Source organism: Anser brachyrhynchus, assembly GCF_964034855.1.
Source record: "Anser brachyrhynchus genome assembly, chromosome: 19".
Taxonomy (NCBI): domain Eukaryota; kingdom Metazoa; phylum Chordata; class Aves; order Anseriformes; family Anatidae; genus Anser; species Anser brachyrhynchus.
In genome coordinates this window covers 2,597,348-2,625,188 of record NC_137712.1, presented here as the reverse complement: position 1 = coordinate 2,625,188, position 27,841 = coordinate 2,597,348, and the positions used below count along the sequence as shown (strand labels likewise).

General features: G+C 43.3%; 1 protein-coding gene across 12 annotated transcripts in view; it reads left to right on the top strand.

Moving 5' to 3' along the window:
• DAB2IP (DAB2 interacting protein) overlaps nucleotides 1–27,841 on the top strand; it is a 224,554-nt gene that overhangs the window by 85,773 nt on the left and 110,940 nt on the right. For 10 of the 12 annotated variants that reach the window (XM_080562025.1, XM_080562020.1, XM_080562024.1 and 7 more), the window contains one exon: nucleotides 6,526–6,629. In XM_080562025.1, the coding sequence (XP_080418151.1) occupies nucleotides 6,561–6,629 (69 nt within the window). In that variant the 5' untranslated portion in view covers nucleotides 6,526–6,560. Of the gene's footprint in view, nucleotides 1–1,642; nucleotides 2,489–2,605; nucleotides 2,819–6,525; nucleotides 6,630–27,841 lie in introns of those variants that run through there. The other 2 variants (XM_080562027.1, XM_080562014.1) reach the window with 2 other exon arrangements.

Sequence of the window (27,841 nt, the reverse complement as noted above, 5' to 3'; positions counted from 1 at the left end):
CGGGGAAAGAATTCTCTTGCTGGGTGGTAGCAGAGAAAAGAGGAATAGGTGCATATCGAGTGTGCAGAAAAAATAGCAGCTTTTTTCAGTACTAGATTCCAGAGCCATTAATAGCGCTTGCTCAGGAGCAGTATGAGGAATATTAAACCCTACACAGTGATACCCCAGAACCTGGCACAGAGATGACATGAGATCTATTAAAGTGCACAGCGTGCTGTGGCAAGGGTCAGTGTAACTTCAAATCGTTATTTAACAAAGGGAAAGAAAAAGCTCTTCTTCCAGAAGATGTTAGTCCTACTTTGAGAGAAGATGGTCATAATCTCTGACTGATGGGGAACAGTTTTGTCCAATGTTTTTTACGAGTCGAATTGTTTCTGTTTTCCAGCCAGTCCCAATAAGGCTCCTTAGTTTGTAGAACTGCTCCAGCCGCCGTTCCTGTAGCTGCAGAGGACCGTATGGCGCTTACTCTTGCTTCAGATGCGCTTTAACTTTTAGGTACTTCTGTGTGGAGCCAGGAGTTGGACCCGATGATCCTTGTGGATCCCTTCCAGCTCAGGATATTGTACGATTCGGGTGCCTTTGTATACTTCAGGCAGGGGCACAGCTGAGGCAGAGATGGCATTCCACCTTTTAAGCTGAGTGTGGTGGTTTTGTAACAGTTAAGTCATCTGTGAGGGAAACAAAGGTAAAGGTAAGAAGCTTGGGTCTGGTGCAATCATCGTGGCTAGCATTAGCTATACGCATATGACCAGCCTCTAATTATTTAATCTGAAATGTCTTGTGCCAGAGTGTAGCACAAAAGGCAAGTCATGATCCCAATTTATTTATTTGTTTGTCTTCTACGTAAATGGTTAGATAAGTAAGATTTTTTTGACAAGGTACAATTCTGTAAACAGTATCCTTAATTTGTTTGTAAAGGTAGGGAAGGCGTGAGAACACGAGCTACTGTTTCTTCTTGGAGCATGAAGTGAAGGGGGAGTAAATCACTGAGTGATGTGAGGAGTCCTGGGTGCAGCCAGTTGCGTTGCTGGGCTTCAGAGAAGTGTGTTTAAGCTAGGGATTCTAGGAAGTGAGAAGAAATAATTTTATTCTAATATAAAAAGCGGTGGTGATACAAACTTTCATTAGCCTGGGGAATATCCATTGTCGATGTTCATTAGCTTTGCTTTTAGATACGTTGGATTTTTCAGAGGGCATCGTTACCTGCCCTAAACTTTTGCTTCTCGAACATTTTTACTTAAAATTCAATTTTACTGCCTAATAAAGGTTTGACTTCCAATTAATTTTGTGTGGCATAACAATCATAATGTTGCTGTAAGGGATCAGCTGGTGCTCACCAAGGGATCATTAGGACAATGGGTGATAGGTTCCAATGAGCAGTTCTGCAGGTAACTGCACAAAAAAACCGGCCTCGCCTCTCTTCTCCTAGTCCAGCCCACTGGACCGGGAAGGGGCTGTGTCAGCAGGCGCGTTCCTAACCCCTCACTGGCTCTCCTTGATCTTTGTCCATTGGAAAGTGGGTGTTCCTGCATCTCTGCTTCCTACTCAAAGTTATTCTTGCCTCTTGATGGAGAAAGTTGGCTTAAGTTGGTGTTTGTTATTTTCTATCTTTGTTTATTCCCAGGGTAATACTCCGCTCTTGAAATAGTGCCGCTGTCCTAACAGCATCTTGGAAATGCCCCTTTGGATTCAGATGTAAGATATTCCTTCCTTCTGGACTCCTGCGGCCACCTGTGGCTGTCCGAAATGGAGGCTTTTCCCCTGCCTCTTCTGGGTGTTCTGAATCACACAGACACTGCAGACATCTCCTCTCCAGGGATTGTTTTTAATTCGTACGTGCTACCGTGAGCCACGTTAAATAAATCACTTCTGTCACTACGTGCCTCCTCCTCTGCTGGGCACGTAGTGAGGAGCTGTTAGATAATGCAGAAATTAGAGAAATAACAGCTAAATTCATTAAGCAATAAAATTAATTCACGAAGTGTAATTGTATGAGCAGGAGACCGGTAATTCCTGTTCCCTCTGGTTTCGCAGAAACCCCACCCTGCCCAGCTCAGCTCGGAGCCGGCACAAACCCAATGGGGCCGGGCAGGGGAGCACCAGGGGATGGCCCCGAGCCTCCATGGGCGGATCCCAGCCCAAGGCCAGGGGCAGCCTGACCGCCCCACGCCTGGCGTGCAGGGTCTTGCCATCAGCATTTGGTTCTGGTGAACTCCTAGTTTTCTGAGGAGACTCCAGAGGAGCTGGTGAAGTTTCTTGTCCTCTAACGTCTCCGTTCCCTAAAGCCCGTCACTGCGGTCCTGTTGAAGGAACCTGGCGGTTCCCTGCCTCCTGCCGCGTCTCCCAAGCGCTGCTGGCTTGTCCGGCATTCCAGTCATACTTCTCCTTCTCGCTGCCTCTGATGAAGTCATCATCTCCACTTCTCTTATTCCTGGCTTGTTCGGAGTGCCATGGCATGTGTGCTGCTGAGAAGCACAGCTTCCTTTTGGTGAGTTGAGAGAGATGGCTTCTCATCGCTAACTCCTCATTCAGACTCGCACCTCCCTTTCTTGCTTGGAGTTGGAACAATTTCATATCAGCAAATCAACTTGCTGGGAAGTGTCTGCTTGTTAGCTATTCATTCCAGCTGGTTCTTGTTGCTTTTGTTTGTGCTGTCTCTTCCACTGGCTGATCCCTGGAATTGTGTGTCAGAGGAGAGCAGGAGAGGGGGAGCGTGTGAAGAGGGATGAGCAAACAGAAGGAGTTAATGTATTTCCTTGCTGCTAATAGGAGCAGAATCCTGATGGTCTCTTGGACTAGCTGTGATTCACAAGAGCAGGTAATGCAAATGTGAAAACATCTCACTTGTTAAGTGAAAAGTAAATAGTATTAATGTTTGTTCTGTGTGTGTTACACATAATGACCTGCTTGGTAGCAGTGTCTGAGGAGGTGCAAGGAAGAAAGCAATGATACTGAGTGGGTTAAGCGAGCTTGGGTGCCAGGAGCTCCCCACTCTGTTCTGCTGCCGATGTCCTGGAAGCCTGGGGGGATTGCTACGCTGCTCTGTAACTATTTCTCAGTACTAAGAACAGGCATAGAAAAGTAGTAAGGATTAATTATGCTGTTAATTCAAATGCCTTGAACTAGTTAACAAATCAAATGCGTTTATTACTCTACAGAAACAGTTTCAGAAATATTCATAAGCCCTAGGTCCTAAATTAACATGTAATGTTTACAGTTAGTGTCCTTCTGTTGGCAGCGAACTCAGTGGGATGCGTTTCAACCCTGACAGCTTAAAAAAAGTCCTAGGGCAGTACACACCAAAAGCATTTGGGACCCAAGTATGTGCGATAACCTATGGGAGGTCTCAGGTTTTGTTAATTGCAAGGAAGTTTCTCTTTGAAGATCTTATCCTGTTATGTGGAAAACCCAAAACATTGCAGCCTTCTGTAAATATTTGGAAAAGCAGGAAGCACTTTTGTTTGTTTCTTCTCGCTTCGGTTCCTCTGCAATTGCATAACATGGATGCACCCCAGCGTCAGTCTGAGCAGTGCTGTTTATGGTGAGATCTGGGGCATGGTCATGGGAAAGAGCTGGGAGGGCCAAGAGCACGGTTCTGCAACGTGCACGGTGGAACTAAAACTGCAGGTGAGTAGAAATGCCTGGTTATCATTGGGCAAGCAGAGAAAAGCGCAGAAAATGCCATCAGTTATGAGGAGAGAAGTAGATGAGGAATCTCCGTCAGAACAGCCACAGTTCTCCTCAGAGTGATCCACGAACCTTTTCCAATCTAATTGTGAGATATTTAAGAGCATCTAGAGAGCCAGATAATATGCTTGGGTGGACCTGATTCAGTTGTCAAACAGTAATTAGGTGACTTCTTATTGCTTATCTGTATATATCCCGGATTTATTTGGGCATTGCGCTGTCGGTCGGTGGAGATGGCAGCGAATCCAAAAGCCATCCGCTTCCGCACGCGGGCACACGTCCTGAGATGCAGCACTCATAAGTCCCCGGATCAAATCTGATCTAGAGTAAATAAATGGCCAAATGAAGGTATAATCCTGGAATTGTATGAGCGGAGGGTAGTATTCAGCTAACAGAGGAATTCACTGGCTAGCGAGGCTCTTATCTGCTAATACGAAGTGCTTCTGGAAATGCCAGTCCGCGGCCTGCAGAGATAGCGCTCCCTGTTCCGGGGCCCTTTATCTTGGGACACGCAGGGGATGGCAGCCACTCACCGGGGAAACCTTGCAGTGTTCCCACGGCATTGTCAAGATTTTTATCAGTTGTGAGTCTCGTAAAAGACATTAAAATGTCAAAGGGTCCCACTGTGGTTCTGCGATGAAGTTGAGTGTAGGAGCCTGGAGTCCTTGTGCCGGGCTGTGCCGTGGGGCCTGCGAGCGGGGCCTGCCAGCAGAGCCCGCCAGGCCGAAACAGCGCGGGGGTGCGGAGGGGGACGACGTGCTGGAGGTGGTGAAGAGAAGGCTGAGGTCAGGTACTGAAACTGCTCTCTTGTAGCTTGCTTGTCTTGTGCACAATCGGGCAATTTGTCAGAAATGCCAGGAAATAAGGCCTGAAGGAGTAAAAAGGGCAGCTCAATCCTTCGTGTAGCCTTACTGTTCACTATGCAAGGCTTTAAAAAAGGCTTTAGCTCCTGACCCTTCTCTGAGTTTTGGTCTGGTCAAAGGGGTGTGTTGGCTGGCTCTGCTCTGGGCAGATTGTAATCGTGGAGGAACGACTTCAGAGCACAGTTTGTGACTTCGGTGCGGTCCCGATTAGACCCAGGTATTAACCAGCCCTGGGTCACACCACACTCTCCCTTTCTCTGAAGAGCTCTGACCCACGGGGTTGAGAGGCAGCAGAAAAGTGGGCGCGTTGGCCTGACAGGCCGCGGTGGTGCCGCAGCACCTGTGTGGAGCAGCAAGACCTTCCCCCCGTGCTGGAGGCGAGAGGTGGGTCTGGTCGGGGAGCACAGCGCTGCTGAGCTGGGCAGGCCTCGGGGACGCGATGTCTGGCTGCTGGTTTTGTGTAATCCCATTGTTCGTGTTCTCCAGCCACGCATGGGAGAAGTTCTTTAAACAGTGTTTATTGGACTGGTCAAAAAGAAGTTGCAAAGCAGCTTCTTCAGTTGTCTCGTCATGCAGAGCTCATTTTCAAAGTGCTGGAATTAAGTAGTTTCTTTTATGAAAATCAAAAAAAAAAAAAAGGTCGCTGTTCAAAGGGATGGGAGCCTTAGCGTGGAAGGAGATGGTACCAAAAGACCTGGTTGCTGCTTGAGATGCACAGTGCAGCACTCTGCAGGGAAGTGGCCGAGCAATTCGAAGGCTCGGCTGGAAGTTCGGAGGGCAGTGAGCTGGCTGGCTTTGGCTGCCTCTGTGCAGGTTACGTGGCTGCTGGTGAGGCGTTTTGGGTGGGATTTCCAACCAAGGAAGATGTCTCTGAAGGGGCACTTCACCCAGCCCATGGGCAGACTCTCCCAATCTGTCCCTTTGCAGTAGTTTGTGGTACTTCTCAGGAACTGCTGAGTGTAACTGCAGCTATTAGCTGTTCCTTACAGACCCTGGGTGACAGCAGGCTTTGGCAAGGGGAGAACCTTGCTAAGGGGACAGCCTTCCTTGCCAAGACCTGATTGCAGCAAATTGCCTATTGCAGAGGCTGAGAATTGGCAAACAAACGACCTTTAAGTTATATTAGTTATGAGAATATCACTGTCTGAGACATTCTGAATATAGGTTGTTCCATCTTTAGATGTCTTTGCATACTAATTTGTAGAAGCCTCCCTCTAGCAGTGTCTGCTATCTAATTTCCTTTTCCAGCAGGTATTCTTCTTCAGGCTACCTCTCATTCACAAGAATCATAGTAATGATATAATTCGTGGGCTTTGCTGTTGCCTGTAAAATTGTGTATTAGAATGAGTTCCCCCAAAGTTTACTTCAGCTCCACTTTTTTGTGGTAGTTGTTTTTATGCTCATCATTTTAAAAAAGGGAACAGCTGTGTGAAAAATCTGCTTTTCAATGTCATTCTGAAATCGCTGTTGATTTACTGTTGCCTTAGCTTGAATTCCATATTGTTTAGTAGATAAATCCGTGTTACATATCCATACTGTCCTTCAAAAGTGGTCAAGAGGAAATCACTAGAGGAATTAGAGAGGGAGCTTAAGCATCCTGTGCCTGTAACCCCATGAGCAGTTTCCCTTAGGAGAATCAGGTCCACATGTGCAAGGATCTGTACTTTGCATATAATTGTCACTCAGCTCGATATGTTTTCTGTTTACCCATCCGCAGACAGGAAATAATGATAATGCCAACCTGTCAGGCATCATCTGAAGCTAACAGTTTTGTAAAAAACGTTAATTGTTGAAGGTGAAAGTCTTGCTGATTGAACATTGTTCTAGGCGGCTGTGGGAAATCTGATTGTTGTGCTGGCTCATTTGCAAGGGCATCTCAAAGGAAGAAGCTGCATTTTGCATGGCCTGCTGCCATTTCTGTACTGTTCCTGCACTGTGTGTTGTAATTCCTCCTTGTTTTCTCTACCATCCGCAGAGTCCCCCCCGGAGAGGTGCGGGCAGAGGCGCAGCATGCCCAGCGGGGTCCCTGAGAAGAACCCCACCATGGAGCCTGCAGCCACGACACCTTTCCGGGTCACGGTAAGTGTCTCTTCCCAGCCTAGTGATCGTTGCGGGGTTTTGCCAGAAGGGAGAGGAGCTTGCTCATCCTGAGGGAAGAGGTGGTATACGTGAAACGATTCGGTTACCTACTATTAAATAAACACACTGTTGTTAGGTACTGTTAGCAACAAACAACTAAAATATTTCTTGGTAAAGCAACAAGATTTGAATTTGAATCTGAAGTGGGTTTGGGTAACTTGTTTCACTGGGGAGACTTTCCTGGTGAGGTTTCATTTGTGAATCCTTCAGTCGTGCAGCGTATTCACAGACTTATTTCCTTGTCTGCAACTGTTCAGCACATCCTCATACTTCTGTAGAAACTTCTGCAGAAGAACCTGCCATTAATTAACAGAAGAACTGCTAGGCTGATGGTTCCCCAGAGCCTGGTATCCTCTCCCAGCAGGAGCCTAGAGGAGCCATTCACTGTTTTACATTTCTTCAACTGTTTTGGTTTGCGGCGCTCTACTAATATTAACGTTTTGTTGTGATAACAGTAGGTAAAGAATGGGAAGTCATTTCAGAGTGAAAAAGGAGCAGTGCTATTAACATGAATAATGGTGATACCAAGCACTAAGGGCATGAACAGGGTCTTTGAGCTCCATGGGGAGGGTCACTACTATGTCTATTATAAAGAAGGGAGCTGAAGACCCAAAGAAGTCAGAGTTAGTGGCCGACCAAGGAATCTATGGTTGCTGAGCCCTAGGTCTGTGATGTTGCATATGATAGAGAAATTGCCAAGAGTTTCATTGCTGTATCAAGAAGCGGAGTGAGTCTAACCACAAGACTCCCCAGTCCCTGTCCTGTCTGCACTCTTATAAGATCAGATGTTCGGGCTGGTTCGTAGCTTTAGAAGATGGTCCCTGTTACGCCTTGGAGATCAGTTGTGGGGTGAGTTAAAAGACTGTTTCTTCTTCAGTTAGAACATGCACAGTGATGTTTATCACTGCCTCCCCTCTGATGTAAGTCATCTCTTTAACATCCTGTAGATATTAGATAGACTTCTGGAGTGGATCACAGTAACTTTTGCAAGGATTGTTTTATCTAATTAATAATATCAAATCCAAGTAATTTTAATTGAGGAATACACTCAGCTGACAAATAGAGGCACAATGGTGGGATCAAAATAAACACTCTCTAGAAAATGGGCAATAAGGATGAAGCTGAGAGTAGCTGATTTATTTATTTATTTATAATGCATCATCAACCTTAACACATCTGTAGTTAATTAAATAGAGCTTTGGGAAACTGGGGTTTTGTAATCAGCTGAAGACACCCAAGTCTGTTGGATAACATTTGATGTAAACTCAAAAGTAAGTAAGAGAAATGTATTTAGAATTTTTTAAGAATAAGTACAATCATAAAGCATACACAGCTGTAGACTGATATACCCAGTATGAGCAACAGTCAAGGCAACCAGAAGGTTATATTTTCAAGAGGAAAATGTCTGCTGTATGTGGATAATACATTCGAGCACAGATATTTTTATTTAGAGAAGAGGCAAATGATACTGGATCTGGTTTGCTCGACATATGTTTATATGTTTTCTCTGCAGATCACACCTACTTTACAGGCTCAGCTACCTCATAACAAGCCTACATAGGTAGAACCAGAATTTCAAAGGAAAGGCAATTGGTGCAATCTATAAAAAATCTGAGCACACCCAGTTCACCTGAGAACATTTGTACTGGTGAATGAATCACTAACAGCAGTTTGTCTAAGTAGTTTATTTTAATTCTGTAAACTGTAAGCTATTGAATGCATAGCATTCTCTGTGGACTTTATAGTCTGGAGTCACTGTATGCAAACACATGCTGAATGTATATGAGTTTGTTTTATGGTTTTTTTTTGGTACTGTCCTGTTTGCTAAATGAAAGAGGAAGAAGTGTTGAAAGCAGTGAGTGGATGGCAGGAGTTGAGTTCTGTTTTGAAGCAGTGTGTATAGTACATGGTAAATACTGAAGACAATGAAACAGAAAAACAACAGAGGATGAGATGTCTTGAAGCGTTTGCTATCAGGGCAGGTTTGGTTTTCTTTTTCTGGTGTTGATGGAAGTTATTCTCCTAACAGCTCCCTGTTCTAACAGGTCAAAACACAGAGGGATCATCCTTAGGTCTGATCCCCCTTGTGGTATCACCTTCTTGCTAAACAGGGTGCATCGTGTTTCAATGCCAAGACGCAAACTAATTTTTTCTGACTCTAATCTCATCATTCCATAAGCCATATGCCATCTATCTGAATTGATTGTCAGTTATAAATGCTCCGAAACTCTGAGCATAGCAGGCAGAAACACATTAAAACCAACTGAATAGGCTTGCTTTTGCTTTTTGTCTGTCTTTCATCAGAATCTGTCTCAGCAAACGAGTATCTTTGAACCTTAAGCATTGTACTGCTGGTGAAAGAGGCGAAGAAGGATGGGAACATCTGGATTCTTCACAAGACAGAGGATTTGGGAGTGTTTTTCTTAATGCACCTGTAGTCAGTGCAAATAAAACGCTGTGTAGCCCTCTTCCAATGGTATATCTCCTGCTTTATGTTTTTTGGAAGTTATTCCTGTCTTTAAGCAGGTTAGCTCAGGTAGTGAAACAGCCTGTATGGTATATAATTGCTTGCTTTGTCTGGCTAAGTTGTTCAGTATGGATTAAATAAGGGCAATTGTCAGGTGGCTAATACCTAGCATTTGTCTCCTCTGAGTTACAATGCACTATCATCTCATTTCTGTTTCTGCTCAGCCCTCCGAATGTTATTGCCATTAATATGAATGGCTTCATTACATACATAGTTTTTATGGCTGCCCAAATTTCAGCAGATGTCTAACTTAAGAAATATATTCTCCCTCACCTTCCTTCATTAACCAGAGAGGAACATTAGCAGTCAGTCCACTCCAGCCACTGGGAATAGTAATTAGTGCTTTAGTTTAGTGGTAATGGGATTATTACTTTTGAGTCTGCTGCAGAAGGTTTTGATGTCGTAAGCTTTTCATATTTTACAGATCATTGTTCTTCCCTGACATCTCCATCCTTCTGCTGCTGAGTCTCCAAGGGGCTAGTAAGCTCAGGAGCCATTGGATTCAGCTATTTTGACAGTGTTACACTCCCAATTGCTTTCTCTCATTTGAAAACTAAAGCCTTCTGTAGTGGATGTGTTCTCCTCCCATACAGAAGTTTGCATGACAAGTTATGGTTAATTGAGTGTTATGTTTTTTGTAGGAACTTTGGAAAACAACAGCTTATACTAGTTTTTCGAGTCCTAAAACATAACCTTGAAAATCAAGCCTTAAGTTTTCCGCATCTCAATACATGAACTATTCTATGTGAACTGTTCTTATTCCTTCCACATGAAGAAGTTTTTAATAAAGCTTCTTAAACATTACAAAAACTCTCTTAATCCTAGTCATCTCAAGTTGTAAAATGCTTATATTCCACTTCAGCCTGTCTCACTGAACTCCTGTGCTATCAGAGCTCTGTATGATCTGATGAGATCTGATGAAATCTAATGAATCTAAATCTCTAATCCCAGTGACCACTCATCTGGGGCCTTCATGCTTCATGTGGATTAGGAGAGACCTTTCTGACTGCTGTGTTGGTGCCTAGGAACAGCGGTGATTTGGTGCATGTCAGTATAAAACCTAGATGCAAGCAGAGACGTTCCAGTCCTAATGAAAGGGTTTGTTTTATCATATCTGATGTACTCGTGGAAGAGGCTGACTGTCCTCACACACATCTTAGCAGGAGACATCTTTGCAGTTAAGTAGTCTTGTTGGGACCCGTCTTATTTGGCATGATTCTGCCTCTTGAATAAGGAGACCTAATTAACAAGGGCTTTAGCAGTATCTGAGGACAGAAAGACAGACTTGACTTAGCATAAAGTGTTAGTTAAAATGCTGCCTGCTTTGGCAGTGACCTGGGGTTGTCTCCCTGACAATGGGTAATTGGTAGCAGCTAATAGTGCTCAGGAGCTGCGGACACCAGTGTAACCAAGGGCAAGTACTGGACTCCTCTCCAAGGGAAGATGACTGAAGTCTTGCTATTGACTGACATTTTCTGGTTACAGGAATGCAGAGAGGCATTTAGCCTCTCAGCATTGAATTCAAATAGCTTAAGCTGTGAGATGGGTTAAACCTGGAATTTGGGTGGTATTTTAACAAACACAGGGACCAGAAGATGAGAAACTCCGCTGACTATGAAATCCTCCTACACTGCCCACCTTGCAGGGAAATCACGAGCCAGGGTGAGGTTCCCGAGACTTGCTGTGTGATGACTTCTCTCCCATCCCATTGGAATACTGCCATCTATTGACTGCTTTTGTTAGAGCCTGGTTCAGTTCTCTGCAAATATCCCAGGCCAAGCAGAAATCCAAACTGACAAAGATCTTGTGCAGAAGAAGCAGACTGATTGGATCAAGAAACCGGCGTGATTTCTTGCTGTTAGTCTACCTCACTGATTAAGCAAGGAGCCTCCCTCCTAACAGAGGGAATTAATATATCAGGTAGTCTGATTTTAAGCAGTTTGAAAATGGTACTCTGCTTCCCTTACAGAGCTGTTTGAAGAAGCGTCTGTGTACTCTCTCTTCCCATCAAAATGCCAGAGGGGGTTTAGAATTCTCTTCCCTCCATCCCTTTAATCCTCAATTCTAGTATCAATCATTTGCTTTCCATAATCTGGGAAAATGTTTCTGTGCATCTTGTAGTTGAAGCCACATTGGCTCCAAAAAACAAAATTGTAGCATCATTCAGGTTGGAAAGACCTCTAAGCTCATCTAGTCCAACCTTTAACCTAGTACTGACGAGTCCACCACCAAACCAGGCTACCAAGTTCTACGTCTGCACATTTCTCTAAGACCTCCGGGGATGGTGACTCGACCACTGCCCTGGGCAGCCCGTTCCAATGCGGCACTGCCCTTTCAGCAAAGAAATTTCTCCTGACATCCAACCCAAACCTCCCCTGGCTCAACTTGAAATCCATCCATAGAATTGTGTAACCCAGTTTGGAGGGGAATGATGCTCAGAGAGGCTTCAAAGGACAAACTCGGTGGTGCAAACACACTCCTCACCAGGTCGTTGTCAGTCATGAAGCTGACTGCCATCTCCCCGTCTTCTCCTGTTCCTCATTGTCTGCGGGTTGTCTGTTCTGCGCTTCCAGTGAGATGTCTTGGAGCAGGAGCTGTCCTTTGTGGTTCATTTGTACAGTGCTTCCCAGGTGGGCCACAGGCCTGGATGCTGCTTCACTGCAAATATATCTGTATAACTGCTTGTTCTGTAAGGATGAGGATGATCAGAGGAGGATTTTCTGTTTCCTCTGGGAAGCTTTCCTGAGTCAGCACAGGGGCTGCTTGTAGAGTCCCGCTCTGCCATGAGACAGCGCCCTGAGCAGGAAATCTTTTTAGCTTTCAGTTCTCCTGCGTGTAATGTTACCAAGTTTTCCAGCAGTTTTTCTGTCTGTTTGGGTTGAGTATACAGCTGAATTTACAGTGATACATTATACGCTATTCTTATGGCATTCCTCCACCTGTCCTGCTTTTAATCCTTGATAAATGAAGTATTAAGTCCTAATGGCATACCAGTAAATGGAAACTCCTGAAGAAATGAAAACAAGTAGCCCTTCTACCATTCTTCTTCACTGAATGCAATCCTAAATAATGAGATCCTAGTTCAAGCTGCTGTGGATGATACAGTGAAAGATTTTTCCTAAGTTTTTCCAGTGCATAATATACTCTGTTTTCCATTTTGTTTCAAGTATTTTTTTCAAAAGCAGTCACGTAAATTGTATTTTAATAGTTTGACTTTGGCAAATTTATCTTCCTGTATTATGTGAAGAGCTGAATGGTGCTTCCCTCGGCATGAACACCCCGTCTTTAATTGGAATGTAATTGTTTACCAAACCATTCCAACTAGAAGGGAAAATTACTATCATTTCGGTCTGTGGCTGCATACATTAGAGCACCCCTTTTACGGGAACTGAATTTAAGGAGAATAGGAACATTATCACAGATGATATATAAACAGAAAGCTATTATCATTAAACTGTCAACTGCAACTGAATTTGGATAACCAGTGTTAGTGGCAGCAAGAAATATGTAAATTACTTCGAGAATGTATCTGTCAGTTCAGACACTGTTTGTGGAACAGGGCATGCTTGGAAGCTTTGAGTTTCTGAGCATTTTAGGGATTGGAAGAAAAACGAGGTCATCTTGAACATTTGCAGTTATTTCTAGTCTCACTGGTACTGTTTTGCAAAAATTAGCAGTGCTAACCTGACTGTCAGATTCATTTTTGTCAGGTACAGTAACAGCGTGCAGACTTTGACCTCTTAAAGCGTCTTCGGTTGATAGATCTCCAGGCTCCCCCCAAAGGTGGCTACTTACTGGCACCCGCGTTTTACAGCAGGGAGAAGTTAACTAACTTAAATGGGATCATGCAGCAAAGCCAGGAAACGTGTCCTGAGCTGAATTTCTTAATTTCTAATTCCCAATCCTGCTGTTAACCACTAGTTAAGTTACTCCTAATTACTTCTCTGAATCCTCCTTCAGTTTCAAGAGAATTAAATGTTCTTCTCAAAGTTGGTGCTACCATATGAAAATAAGTAAGAGTTTTTTCTGGCCTCCACATCATGGTTTCCAGGTCAGACGTACCTGGCTTTCTTACTTTCTGTGCCAGTACCCCATGTTGTCAAATTTTCAGTTGCTTGTTATTAAAATTAGAGCCTTCTGTCTTATTTTTCTAAGTCGCATTGTTAATGTAAATCTCACAGGTAATGTAAAGATCTGTTCTTTAAGTGTTGAGTGTACTTTATGAGACATAGGATAAATTCTAGTTAAATCCTGAAAGCTAGATTTTGTTTAAAAAAGGGAATCTTTTTTCCCTGCTCAGTGCTAGCTAGCACAAGAATTGGAAAGTGAAACTGATTGTAAATATAATATTTTAAATTATTTGAATCTGACCTTGTATATTTAAAATTTTCTAAGTAAACCTGGAGGCTTCAGCTGGGGGAGTGCTGGGAGGCAGCACAGTTAAAGATCCGTGGGATTGTCAGATTTCAGCACGGAGCTGCGGTTCAAACCACTGTGGATTTATTATGTGCATCAAACAGGAGACAGGAATGACAGGATAAAAGACATGGTGCTATGACCTGCTTCACTGAAAAGGACTCAGCAAGGCAGGGTATGGACTTTTTTTCCCTTTTTGAACTGAGTATGTTCCAGGGAGGTCTCTTTTTCAGAGCCTGTAGCTGTCTGAAGGATGGTTTTACAAAAAGGAAGAGGCGCAGGGCTCCTCAACAGCTTAATTCACATGCCGAGGCCGCTTCTCTTTAAAACTGTTAGTAATCCTGTTTTGGGTTTTGTGGAGTGTAGCATGGTTTGGCCTGCTTTTGATTGCTATCAAACTGACGTGACTGGACAGCAAAGTCCTCTTTTCCAGCAGGGTCCGTCTGGGCAGCAGCAAGGCTAGCTCTGGTGTGTGGCAGTAAGCAGAGATGGGAGATGACCCGCTATTGTTAGCATCTGTTTGATGCTGCGCCCGAAAAGAATTAAGAGAGTTTGGTTAGCTCCTACAGGCCATGGATGCACACAGCCCGCAGTCAGATCCTATTTAACCTGCAGCGGGGGCAGCTTCCACCACGTGGGAACTGGCCACGAATCCCAGAAGTGCTCTGCCCCAGCTGCTGCTGAAACATATTCAGGAATACAGGGGAAATCACATTGTTGCTTCCCGTGTTTCTAAGGAAAATAAAGTCAAATACTGTGTATTTGCCAGGTGAGAAAGGAAAGCAAACATTTCAGCATGTCTAGCTCTGCAGTGAGTGCAAATTAGCTTGATTCCATTCATTAAGTCAAGCCAAATTTCTACACTTCTTTCAGGCGAGCAGGGCCCACTCCCTGGGAGTGTTCAGGGTCCAAAGGAGGCCAATGGCAGAAAATCCTTGGGGCTGCAGCGGGTCACAGCTTTGTGTCAGGACAGAGACCGGAGATGGACGAGGAGCGAGAGGGAGAGGGCAGCGCCACGGTTCCACGTCCCACAGAGCCTGGGCAGGCTTTCCTGGGAGAAGCTGCGTGCCTCCGTGACATTTTGGCTCTCCTTAGCTCTCCCGACTCCTCCACTCCTGTAGCAGCACTGTTGTAGCTGTAAGAGAAATACCAACAGTTCCTTTGTGTTTTCATGGAGGGAGCCCATGGGAGGAATATTTAACATTTAGGCTGTAAGTAGGGCTAATAGGAAATGCTAATTCACATTTCATTCTTTTGATCAGTGTATATTGAATGATAATTACAGTGATAGTAGTTGGCACTTCTGTAGCACCTTTCATCTGAGACTGTTAAAGTGTTCTGCCAATCTCAATGAATTCAAGCTTGCAGTCACTGTGAGGTTGCAAATTATCATAATGCCTTAAACTGAACGGGGAAACTAAGGCTTGGAAAAATTATATGACTTTCCCCATCTTTCATAATCTGTGTAAGAGAGATGGGATTGCATAGTGGTGGTGCTCGTCATCTTGTATAAGGAGCGGAAACAATCCAGGCATCACTTAAAGTGGTGAAAATGGTAAAAGCTCTCCAAAGCATGTTTGGCTTTTGTGGCAGTTTCACAATCTAGTATTTGCTTGCGTGCTCTGTTGTGTTTTGATCTGTTGCAATTGTCTGAATTCCCTCCGCAAAGACAGACAAACAATGCCAAGCTCTCGCTGGATTTTCCACCAACATACTTGGATTGATATCAATTTTTTTCAGTCTTCCATTTCCATAGGATGATTTGAACAGAAACAACTACCTCCAAAATTACTTTAAAAATAAACAAATAAAAATGTTTAAAACTGTTTCCTGGAAGTCCAAATGCAAAATGCTAATTAATAGGCTCCAGGAAGACAAATGAATCTGACTAGCTTCACTTTTGTGAAATTAATGAAATGCTAAAAGTAAACAAACAAAAGCTTTAATTTGTTTAAGCCTCTAGGCACTGAAAAATTCTCAGGCTTCTGAGAACAGAGAAAAGAAGAACATTAAAATGTACAGCTTGCCAGTGTCCCTTTAATTTGTTTATGGGTCACAGATAAAGAATTGTACTGCAGATATAAAAGGTAGGATAATAAACACATTCAGTTTTCCCACTTTGAAAAGCATTGATATTGTGCTTTCAGAAAACAATTCAAGTAGTGCAAGGTATTATTTGAATCTCTTAGAGAGCTCCAGTAGACCATAAGCATCCATTTAATCAGGACCTTCATCTCTGAACTTTTTCCATTTGGAAACAAGCATTGCTTTAGCTCATGGATATTAAATACTTAGGTATGAAATTGATGGTAATGGAATTAATAGAAAGGTGTGTCATTGCTGCAGTTATCGTTAAATTTCTTCCAAGTTTGTTCTTAGCTTCTGAGACAGATGTATGCCATGTTTTGAGCCATCATTTCTTGGACTTTGGTTGTGGCAGATGGCTCACATGCCATCTGTGTCCTCTGCTAAGAGCTTTGGGTGCTGGGGCAGGAAATCGGGTAAGCGTTTGCTCTGTCCCGGTGGGAAGCCATCGCCTGCGTTGTTTGCCCCTGTGGAAGTGCTGACCGAACATTACCAGGCATGCGAGAGCTTACGGCACTTTCTTTTGAGTAGGGCTGCTAAGTTAGATCATTTGTAAGTTGTTTTGGAGGTTTCTTCTTCCCATCCAAATCTCAAGCTGGCGCTGCTTAGTGTGAGGAGCTTCCTCCAGGTGGGGACACTGTTGTTCCAAACCAAGCACGGCTCCTCCGAGCAGCAGGTCTCTTTGGACGGTCAGATGGTGATTACAGTCTCATGATGCTTGCAGTTGAATAACTTAATACTGTGGGTCTGCACGTAAACGTGTGTTAAGATGACATTGATTTCGGTATACTTTTTTCAAACTTCAGTTGCCATGGAAACAAGATTCACTTTCTCCTCCATACTGCCGCTGTTCCTCAGCGCTGCACTGATAAGGAGTAGACTACATTTGTCCTCCCCACCCTCTTTTTTTCCTAGTGAGCAGTGATAGTAGTGGCTCAGGCATCAAGGGCAATTTGTGAAAGAGACGGTGCGAGCTGCGAAGCCTTTCCCGAGGTATTCAGGTATTCCTGGGCCCTGGAGCTCTGCCAGCAACTTTCCTGTCTTTATCTTCCTCCGTAATTACAGTGGATCATATCTTACCTGCAACACTCTTCAAAGCACCAAGGAAATTAGCTCCAGAACTAATCATGTCTTTATTTCCTAAATAGCTCAGTGTAGTTATGTATATACTGTTCTGCAAATGGGATTCCCGGTGCTCAGCACAACCTGCCTCTGCTTGCCCTGCTCTCCTCCCTTCTCTCCTGCCAATTGCAAGATAATAGCTACGTATTTCCCATCATGTAGCTTGGCTGTAGTAAATGATCGAGTTCCCGTGCCTCCTGTGCAACTTGTGGGAGGTTTGCCCCGATGTGTGTCCCAGGCTGTGACGCACAGAGCTGGGTCAGCTCATGTCACGTTCAGACAGCAGCTGGGAGCCCCGAGGGGCTGCGCCACGGCTCTGCCTCCTTGCCGATGTCAGAGAGTTTCTGCTTGAGCTGCAGTGACCTCGGCAGCCCCCTGTTCCAAGACACAGGGGCAGTGTAAGGGAAGGTGTGTCCAGCTCTGTGCTCACCTGCTTCATGCAGATGTTGCAGGAATAGGTGGAATCTAGGATTAGTTTTCTTTCTAGAGCAATCTTAGATAGCAGTGTATTGTGTAGCTTAATACTGAGAGCAGAGATGGCAATGTCTGTAGATGTACTTGGGAAATCGGGATGTGGTAAAGAACAAGGCAGGAACTCAGCATGTCCAAGTAATGTTCCCGTATCCCTACATCCAGTCGCTTCTGGGCACTGTGATCCCCTTTGGGAAGAACAGGGTGAAAAAGGCGTCCATATACCTTGCCTGTGGTTCTGTACTGGGTCAAATCTAGGATTTTTTTAAGATTTACAAATAGTAATTCAAGCTGTGCTAATATAAGGAGAAAGGGGGACACCTTGGTTGGAAACGACACTCAAAGTTGTACAACCGAAGTGACAGCTGGCTGAAGCGGAGTGCCAGCGTGCAGGCCATGGTGCCTCCTTGTGTCAGACTTACTTTGAATGCTGCCTTCCTTGATAATTAGCAAGCGAGTCAAAAACACTTAAGGAATAAATGAATGAGAATTAAATCTGCCTGATAGAATAGAAATTTCCTGCTGGGTGACAAAATTCTGCTTTAAAGATAGTAAATCTACTGCTAATAATTAGGCAAGAAATAATCTCAGCTAAGACCCAAAAATAGGCTCTGCCACTTAAGATGTCTGTCTTATTATTTTGCAGAGGGATAAAACAACAGTGAACATAATTTTTGCCTCCAGTTCTTTCTCTGTTACATCTTTGACAAACTTTCAAGTTGAGTATCCTAAGAAACATAGTTTTCTGCCATGCAGTGTACTGGTACCTCGCAGCACATTCCTCACCGCCGTAACCCAAAGGTCAGACACAAGGTACGAGCTTAGGAGGGAAAAGAAAGCAGTAAATATGGGTGAAATAGAAGGGAGTAGTCTTGGACTGTTTTTCATTAAAATTTAAATTGATGATTGAATATCTATGATTTCATCTGAAAAGTAGAGCCACTGGGTGATTTTCCATTTTATTTTGCATAGAGAGGGCAGGTGGAGACCTCACTTCCAGTCTCTAGATGGAGTTGTGAGTGTTTCTGGTCTCTGGTTCTATTTTAACTAGGAGGGGACTTACAGATTTTGAGAACTTTTTGACCAATTTAAAAACAACACCTTGAAGTTCTTGTGTTTTTTGTAGTATAATTTCAAGTAAAAAGATTCCTTCTACTTGATCCTAATTATTTATTGCCTGTTACAGTCTTAAGCTTTCTTAAACAAAAAGCTGTCTGATCTGCGTGTCATTATAGACAGAAAACCTCATGAAATCAAGGCTGGTTTACTTCTGTAAATGTCATATGTGTGTTATATTTATGCCTTCATTGTAATTTTTCTCCTTTTTTTCAAAGCTGTAAGCAGAAGGTGAATCAAACTGAAACACTCACAAGATTTTCTTAAATTTTGAGATCAGGACAAATGAGCTTCATCTTAAGTGTTTTCACTATGTCTGGAAATTAAGTTGTCTAGAAAGGTAGATAGCGGAAAAACACAAGACTGATGTATTGTCTGAATTATAGTAAGTATTCACTGTACCTTTGCAGGAGTTAACATTTGTGTTTGATTGCAGATGTAATTATTGCTGAATACAAATGTTCCAATTTAAGCTTCAGAAATGTCGTGAAAGTCTTTGGAACCAAGACCATCTGCCTGAAACACGAGTTTCGTATTTGAATGAGTAACTTTTACTGCAAAATTACACAATGGATCCCTACATTCAAAGGATAATAATAATTTTTTATTCTAAACATATAATCTACCAACTGCTTTTTAAAATTTATTAGTCTAGCAGCTGGTTTTGTAGAAAACGTGTTATTAAAACTACACAGGATTTGTCAATGAAAATGCCATGACTTGATGTTGATACCTTTCTGTAGACCTAGAGTTGGCCATGAAAGTTGTGGAAAAGTAGGTTCACTCTTCCAGTATTTGCTCTGCCTGGAAGATTTCAAATGGAAGTGAGTAGGAAGAGCCTGATGACTAGATACAACATGATATCCACAAGCTGCCCCAAAGCCATAAATCAAAGTAGAGTAAGCACATATCAAACACTCTCATGAAGCGTTTTATTCTGTATCATATAGCAAAGGTGGACTTTAAAAGAGAACACTAATGCAAACAGATTTATGGAGATGGTTTTCTCATCTCCCCTGCGTGTTTATTGCTCATTTTGGAGAGCTTTGATACCTGTTTTAACACGAGGCGATGTATTTGAATAACTAGACTGCTGGCGTAGGAATGAAGCATTCCTGGGACGTGATCCTGGCTTTGCTGCTTATCTGCTGTGTAGTCGGTGTAGCAAATCACTTAGACACCTCTTCCTTCAAACTCATTTCCTCTGTGACCTGCCCAAAGAAGCTGCTTTGGCAGTATTTCCTGCCTGCTCTCCCACCTCTGCCCATGCTCCCTCATTTCTCTCCTTGTCAGACAGTAAGCTTGTTGAACCACGGATCTTCCTATGGACTTCTAGAAGGCGTATTTGCATTTCTGATATTGTAAAAGAGTTAAGGTAATCTGGTTTATATGAAAATGTACCTTCTTTCCTTGAATCAAAGGGCAGAGTGCTTTATCATGACTACTTACACAGGGTAAGTGTCTGGTATAAATGGGCTGAGCCCCATGGTCAGCCACCCACTGGAGTTCTGCCCCACAGTGACTGTTTCAAAAGTGCAGCTCTTGAAAGCTGCTGGGCTTCTTAGGTTACGGCAAAAGCACCAAAGGACTGGAGTCAGGATGTCTATGTCTGTATGCCTTGCGCTGACTTCCGTGTCCTGGCAAGCAGGACGCTGTATATAGTTGTGTCCTAGCACCTTGTGCACGCGCTTGAAGTCTTAAGAACCTGCAGGTGTTTTTCCTTGGATGCCCTCTATAAAAAGTCTGAGTGATAGAAACCATCAATCTTTGCAGAGTTTGGTTGTTTTTCATGCCTGAATGGGATCACAAAGCATCCAAATATACAGTCCTACCATGTCCTATAAATTCTTTATTTTATCTTCGGTGAAATCACAACTACATTTTAAAAGCAGGATGAATGTAATGATTCACAGTCAATATCAAGTGTTTAAGTCATTATTAAGATACAAAAAGTATTGTAAAAGTTTAAATTTATAGGAGTGTGAATAATTTTCTGTCAGCTGGGGATTATTCCTTTTAATCTGAACGGCACTCATTCTCTCTGTATCTGAGGTTTCAAAAATAGTTGCCAGATTGAAATCTGTTGCTCTCCATTGTAAAATAAATCTTCTGTGTATACAGTGCATGGGAGACTGTAAGTGTGAAACTTACTACAGCTAATGAAAGTCAAATACTTAAAACTCTCTATGTCACAAACAGGTGAAGTCTCTGAACTCATTGGATGTCGTTTCAGTGTTTTTAATAACAGTTTGGCTGCATATCTCCTGGATTTGGAGATTTTGTCTGAAGACACTTAAACTCTCAGGAGGCTAATCCAGTGAGGATGGTTCTTTAAAAAATGAATAGAAAATTGTTGTGGGATTTCTTAGGAGTCTAGAAATTAGTTTTATGCCTCTGACCTTCTACCTTGTGTTGGGTATTTGCTGACAAACTGGGTGCTTCCCCTGCAACATGTCGGTGCCAGGCCTTTAGTTGCTGTGCTTCTTGAGAAGCTGTGTCCAGAAGGATGGCAGGCATATCACCTTCTATCCCACAAACAAGAATGGCCTTTTCTTACATGCAGCCAAGGTAATTGCACAGCTCATCCAGGCTCACATGTAAGGTTTTACCAATGCATGCTGCCTGTAGGCTTTCTTTCAGAGGTCCTGGATCTATGAACAAGAGCGTACATCAGAAAGAAGCCGTTAACAGCATTGGATTGAAAATTACTGGAATGCAGTAGCTTGGTGTATATGTGACAGCCATTCTGGCTGGCTTTCCAGATTCAAGATTCAGCTGGTTTAACACGCAACCAATTGTCTGAAGTAAAGCAAATTAAAATGAATATTTAAGCTTTGATTTTTTTGGAAGAAAATCACTCTTGAAGCCCAAACTGGGGGAGTGAGCATGTTTTAGTTAATGACACTTTGAGGAATGAAACTTCATCCCTACCAAAAAGATTCATGGCTTCTCCACATTAGATGATGAAGGGAACCAGCTCCTGCAAGGGGTTCTGGCGCAGCTTCTGTTCACCCTTGGGAAGCTGGCAGCCCTCAGCACTCACAGGAGGTGCTCTGCTTCTGTCGGGATTGTTCCTGCTAAAGAACAAACAGAGAAGTTTTGTGTATGAACAGTTTGCCCTCTTGGATGTTTGTGCCAGTTAAATAAGAAAACTGTTTCACCCCACTGAACTTCTTTCCCAGGTGGCATCCTTGCTTGGTTTCATCTAGGCAGTCTTTTTCTCATTGCTCCTCTCTCTGGGTAAACAACTGGTTTTGTTCTTCAGGGTTACTTGCATTCTACTTGCATCTCTGGTTCTGCATCATTCATCCCTGATTGCTCAATTACCCTTCTCCTACCTTCCTAAGGAATATTTATCTGTCTTGTTTGGATATGAAGTGTTGACAGTATGATAATTATGGAGCTGTGAACAAATAATCCAGAATAGCGGGGTTTTGTTCTAACAGGAGGACAAAAGAATCCAAATTGAAGAATTGGGTGATCCCTGAATAGCAATGTCTGTCGAACTGCAGGTGTGTTCAAGATTCTTCCCAGCAGTCGCATTCCTTCGCTCAGACTCTACTACTGCCCTGCCTGTTCCCTGGGCACGTTAGGGATGTCATCAGTGGTAGTCGGAGAGTGCAGAGAGGCTGCCCCGGGTTTTGGTTACTTCACCAGAGGGCCTTGGCTTGTGAATGTTTGTGGTAGGTTTTTGGTAGTTCTCTCGGTCAGGGACTAAGGGTGTGTGCTGGCTGAGGGGGACTATTTCAGAGGCTAGGAGAGGAGTCTTCCTCTAGTAGAAAAGAGCAGAAAAGGAACAGAGTGAAATTCTGCAAAGAAATATCTAGCTGAGTACCAGGAAAAATGACCCGAGAGAAGAGACGTACCCAGCAGCGAGAGCTGCCAGGCCGGGCGGTTCTTTATCCAGGGCAGTGGGAGAAGACCCCGTGACCAAGACATTTTCAAGAAGATGGGTAAAATCTTCACAAAAATAGAACATTAGCAGCAATCCTTTATTGGCTAGAGATGGAAAAGGGATGAGATGATATGCATTGAAGTTACTACTTCTGTCTGTGATGTGCTGATACTTGCATGTATTACATTTGCCGTATTTTTAATTAACACTCAGTGCCTCTCATTTGACATAATTCCAGTTTTCATGACCTAGACAGACCCACACTATCCCTTTGGTGACCTCTGGGACTTCAGTGCATCTTCATCTGATTTTTCAAATGGACTGAACCAAGTATTTCCAATGACACTGCAAATTTGATTAATCCTTTGCCATAGAAGGGCAGTGTTGCTAAGCAGCACTTACCAACACGAGCTGTTTCTCACATTCCCGGACTGCTTTATGGCCTGGCTCACAGACATACCCTCATGAGCACTTAAGTGCTCTGTCTCTGTGTTTATTCTCAAACTCTGGATGCCAGAGCCCGTGTCTGACCACAGCATGTGGAACGGTACGATTTGAGCTTTCATTGCCATCTATCGCTGGACACACAATATTTTTGCAGCAATTTTTTCATTCTTTTGTTTTTTATCTCAGTTCCGAGATGCGTATGTCACAGAGGGGCTTTCCTTATCCCTGTGGAATAATGCTTTAAGAGACCATCAGTCAGAACAAGCTGGTGCTTCGTGGATGGATAGTGCGTACGCATACTCTCAGACCTAAAAGTTACTGCCTCATCTGCTTGTTTCTTTAGGGGCCCATGGGGTAACTAGGAAGAGTCCTGAGATTTACAAAATAAGATAGGGAAAGGTAAATTAAGGGACTTTGCACCCATTTGAACAAAGTTGTGCATTTAGCCTCCTCTAAACACAAAGGGTAATACATGTTAAGCTGTGTGCAAATTTCTGGGTCCAGAAGTAACAAACTGTTTTGGTTTTCCTTTTAAGTCCACATCTCTGTTGCTCTGCTGACTTTTGTAGTGTATTTCTTTTTCTTGCCCTTGCCCTGGGCTTGCATATTAGGCAGGTCTTGTCAATTCAAACAAGCTGTTTTTTTCTTGTAGCAGAATTTGTGGTTATTGATTGATAAACTTGCAAGAACATAACTTCTTAAGGTTAATTCAGCAAGGATTCCCATGAATCTGCTGATGTCCAGCTTCAAATGACGCTCTGGCTGACCGGCTCCTTCATACCATGTGCAGTACCGGCTCCACATATGCGAGAAATGCACTCTTCAGGGAAAGGACTCTATAGAGACTGTCTGTTTGGTCACCTCCTGAATGGAGCCCTTTATCACATCTGACAGGAAGAGAATTGGATGATAGGAAAACAACTTTTAACTTACAAGTTCAAATCAAAAGACCCGACAGTAATAAATTATAGATGAAGTGTTTGAAAGGATACATATACTTACAGGCACATGCCTCTGAACAAATAAAAAGTATTTGATCCATAAAGGTCAGTGCTGTACATGAAATTCCCTCCTTCCTTGTATCAGTGCCAGGAGACCACTCAGTGGATTACTTCACTTCTTGGGCTTTCAGGATGTGCATTTGATGCCTGAACTCACCCTCAGCTTCTTATGGTCCTTGTAGTAGTTTAATGCAGTCATGCTCTGCAAAGAGAATAGGAGAGCTGCACACTTAGATGTCTTTACGTGGTAATGAGCAATATCAGATACTGCCTGAAAATGGCTTCCATTTTATTTTGAAAGCTTAAGGTAACATGGGTAATTGTAGAAACAGGTAAACCCACTGTTTCTGTACATTAATGTCTCTAATACAGTATTAGCATTGGCAAGGTTCTGCTTGGTTCACAAATACAATTATAAATTACCCACTCTGTGGAGCCTCAGTAAAAGGATAATTCCATGGGCTGATAGATACTGTGCAAGACCACTATAAAAAACAGACCTGAAGTACTTTAATATTATCATTAAAAACAAATGGACAAAAACCTATTGTTCTAAAGCCCAGGGCAAAGACAGATCTGGTAGAAAAGATTTGCCCCCAGTTTTACTATAACTCTAAACTTATCCCTGGTATACTAGGAAAAAATGGACACCTGATATAAAATACTACATTACACATTTATACTTGCAGCAAGTACTTATTTATGGCAGTTTCATTATGAGTAGTGAAAAAAATTCTGACATCCTCTCGTATCCCTTGTAGTTGAGATTTGCTTGAACAGAAACAAAAAGCTATGGAAGAACTGTAAAAATAACCCCATCTGTTCACTGGTTCCTCTGATATGTCTTTACAGCGTTTATTCTGCGTAGTCTTTGGATGAGGACCTGAGCCAGGACTTCTGCCTGCTTCTGCAGTGTCCCAGCTCGATCAGCACTGTGCAGATCCCCACGGCTCAGCCCCCTGCACACGCTTGCGCTTTGCCCCGTGCGTGTTTGGCCAGCCCTCCGTGCTCTGCTGGGTTGTTGGGCTTAGCAAATGCTGAGATGCCAGGACTCTTCCAAACAAAGCTGCACTTGAAGCATCCAGCTTGATTTATCATCTATCTGTCTTTCTATGTAATTTCACATATATTATGTTTCCATGGTGCTGACTTTTTACCTTTCAAACTTTATCATGTGGGTTCACTGCAAGTGAACATTAATGGTGTGGGAGTCAGCTCCAGATACGTGAGACTTGCATCATTACTTGATATTTAATAAAACAGGAGATCAGGAGACAGACTCAGGATTTTGCTGTCTTCCGTGCTGTATTCATTTTAGCAGCCCTCCCTTTTTCTCTCTTTCCAGTTTTCTTACCCTTGGTCCAGAGCAAATGGAAGTACCCAGTTCCTGCATCTCAAAGGCATGCAGCTCTGATCAGTTGGCACATATGCTTTTAAAGTATTATATACAAAATATTCAAATATAACAAATACTCTTTCAGGGTCTAGAGTAATTGGAAATGCTAATGTTGATAAGCAGGAAAAATTAAAATGAAAATCTTACCTTCCTCTGTTTGCAGCAAAGACAGTGGCATCAGATTTGGAGCTTGTCCAAATATGCACGAAACAAAAAAACAAATCACAGCAGACTTAATTGTCCTGCTTGGAATTGTGGCTGTCCTGTTCTGGCTTACATAGCAGTGGCTGTGATTAAGCCATTCCTCTAAAGGATTTGTTTAGTTTTTTCCCTGCCTCTTTTCTTTGCATCTTATTATAACTTCAGTCAGCTCTTCTGATTCGAGCGATTGTATTCTGGACTTGAGGATGGCAGAGTAAGAACTACAGAAACAAAACAAGAAAAGCAAGGCCCTTGCACCTAAAGAAGTGAAATCACGTGGCTGCACAGTAAGAACTCTGTGCACTCCTTTATTGCTAGGCTAGCTGAGTTCTGTGCCACGCTCCTCTGTGCGCTTTTATGCCTGGCAAACCTCCATACGACTGCGCAGCTTTGCCTGGTGCCGGATTCTTGACTAGAATGGTCTCTTTTCCAGTGACCCTAAAATATCTCATCTCATGCAGGAGAAATTAGGCTGTGCACAGGATGAATTTCTACAGTTAGTACCCCTGCTTGCATCTGAAAGGATTTCATGATTGACTTTATGCCCCCTGCCTACAAGGAAGTTAGCATTAGCCCAAGATTTGCTTCCTTGTATCCCAGCAGAACTTGAGAAGTCTTTGGGGCTAACCAAAGACAAATCTGTACTAAATGCAGCAGAAGCATTATTCTCGTTTGTGCAAATTTTGCACTAGCTCAGAATGCACTAACGTGTGCAGTGCCGCACAGTAGCAGGAGGTTGGGTCGTGCACTGCCGGCAGCGCTGCTCCAGCCCGGTGGCTGCCGAGCGCCCCGGCTGTGGTGGGACCGGGCTCTGCCCGCGGCTGCGCTGGGGCTCGAGTAAGGGCCCTCAGCACCACAGCTGGTGGCAACTCGTCATTTGCTGCTGCTGCAAATTTAGAAGGGATCTTTTGGCTCTTCAGATTTCTGTTTATTGTCATTAAATGCAGTCTATTAACTTCTGAATTAAACTTTCCAGGTTAGCAGTTGAACTTTCTCTAAGATGTTTTTCCTGGTGGTAGGTGCTGCCCACACATAGGAAGACACAATTCTGCCACACACAGCTTGCAATATAAACTTAAAGGAGTATAAAGAACATGTAATATAAAGTGCCACACTTTAATTACTAGAAATCACAAGAATGCAATGAGGCTAGAGGAGTAGGCGATGTTCATAAGTTAGGATTAGCCTCATTCATGTAGAGATCAGGATCAAATGTGGTTTAAAGTCATAAACGAAGAAGAAATGGATGATGTACTTATGATCTCACCAGGCAAGCACGGCAGTTACACCCCAGGTTGGATTCTCTCTCCCTTGTCTTGCGGAGACCAGCTCCTCTCTCTTTTTCTCTTACCCCATGTAAAATTACAGAAGGCAGTAATTCACACATGAGAGTTCCTGCTATCTGGCGTGCACTATAGAGGTGCAGAGTATTGCTATAGCGTTATAATTTATCAGCATTAAAATGTCTGACATATCATTCTCTCAATGAAGCTAGCAATGAAAACTGAAAATGGCGCAGTGTGATCTCCTTCTGGTAGCAATGAATGTAAAAACAATGCGAAACAGAAGGAAAGTAATGTCTTATTGCAACCCTAAATTCTAATTTCCAAATCCTGCACGAATCATCTAACAGTTGTCGAGATGTGAAATATAAGGTAGTGAAAGAAAGCTGTGATCGTTTGTCACAGAAGGTCTTTGCTTTTTTCCTTCTCAATTCCCCATCCAGAGCTGAAAGACCTTAATAAGTGACTTGGTAATATTGTGACACGTTTGTGACTGGGCTGGCGGCGATAAGGGGCGGACACTGCTCACCAGTGGCATTTAGGGACATGTTGCATGGTTGGCCAGTTACATAGTTTTGATTTTTGGTCCTTTCCTTCGCAGGAAGTTTTGGCTAGGCTCCATAGCAGGCAACCAATGGCCTGATCTAGCCAGAACAGGAGCATGAGGAGTTGGTATCAAAAGTATGATGCTGGCTGAGGTCCAAGTACAGAGGGAAATATCTTAGCGGTGTTCGAGGTAATGGAGGACATCCCCAAACCTGCTACTTCGGAGTCACATTGTTCTCTCCTGCTGTACCATCTGATGTTTCTCTTTAGCATAAAAATGAATTTCTGTAGAGGGTTTTATCACAGACAAACACTTCTGAAAGGCCTTTGTTATCTTTGGCGTTCCCTTCGAGTGAGGCGCGCGATGCAGCATGTAACTGGATGGCCTGTGCTGCACATCGGGCTTTTTCAATCAAGTACGTAGCTCCAGAGCAATACTCAGTTCACATAAATGCATGTTACGCACCTCATTTGTAAGTAAAGTGGCACTTAATAAACGTGAAACACCTATCTAGATGTTTCAAATTCTTGATGCACTTACAAACAGGAAAGCCGCTTCCATAACAAGAGCTGCCCAGACTGCCCCGGGAGATTTTGCAACCTGAGAAAGACACAATGTGAGCTATGAATATCCGAGGTGTGGAAG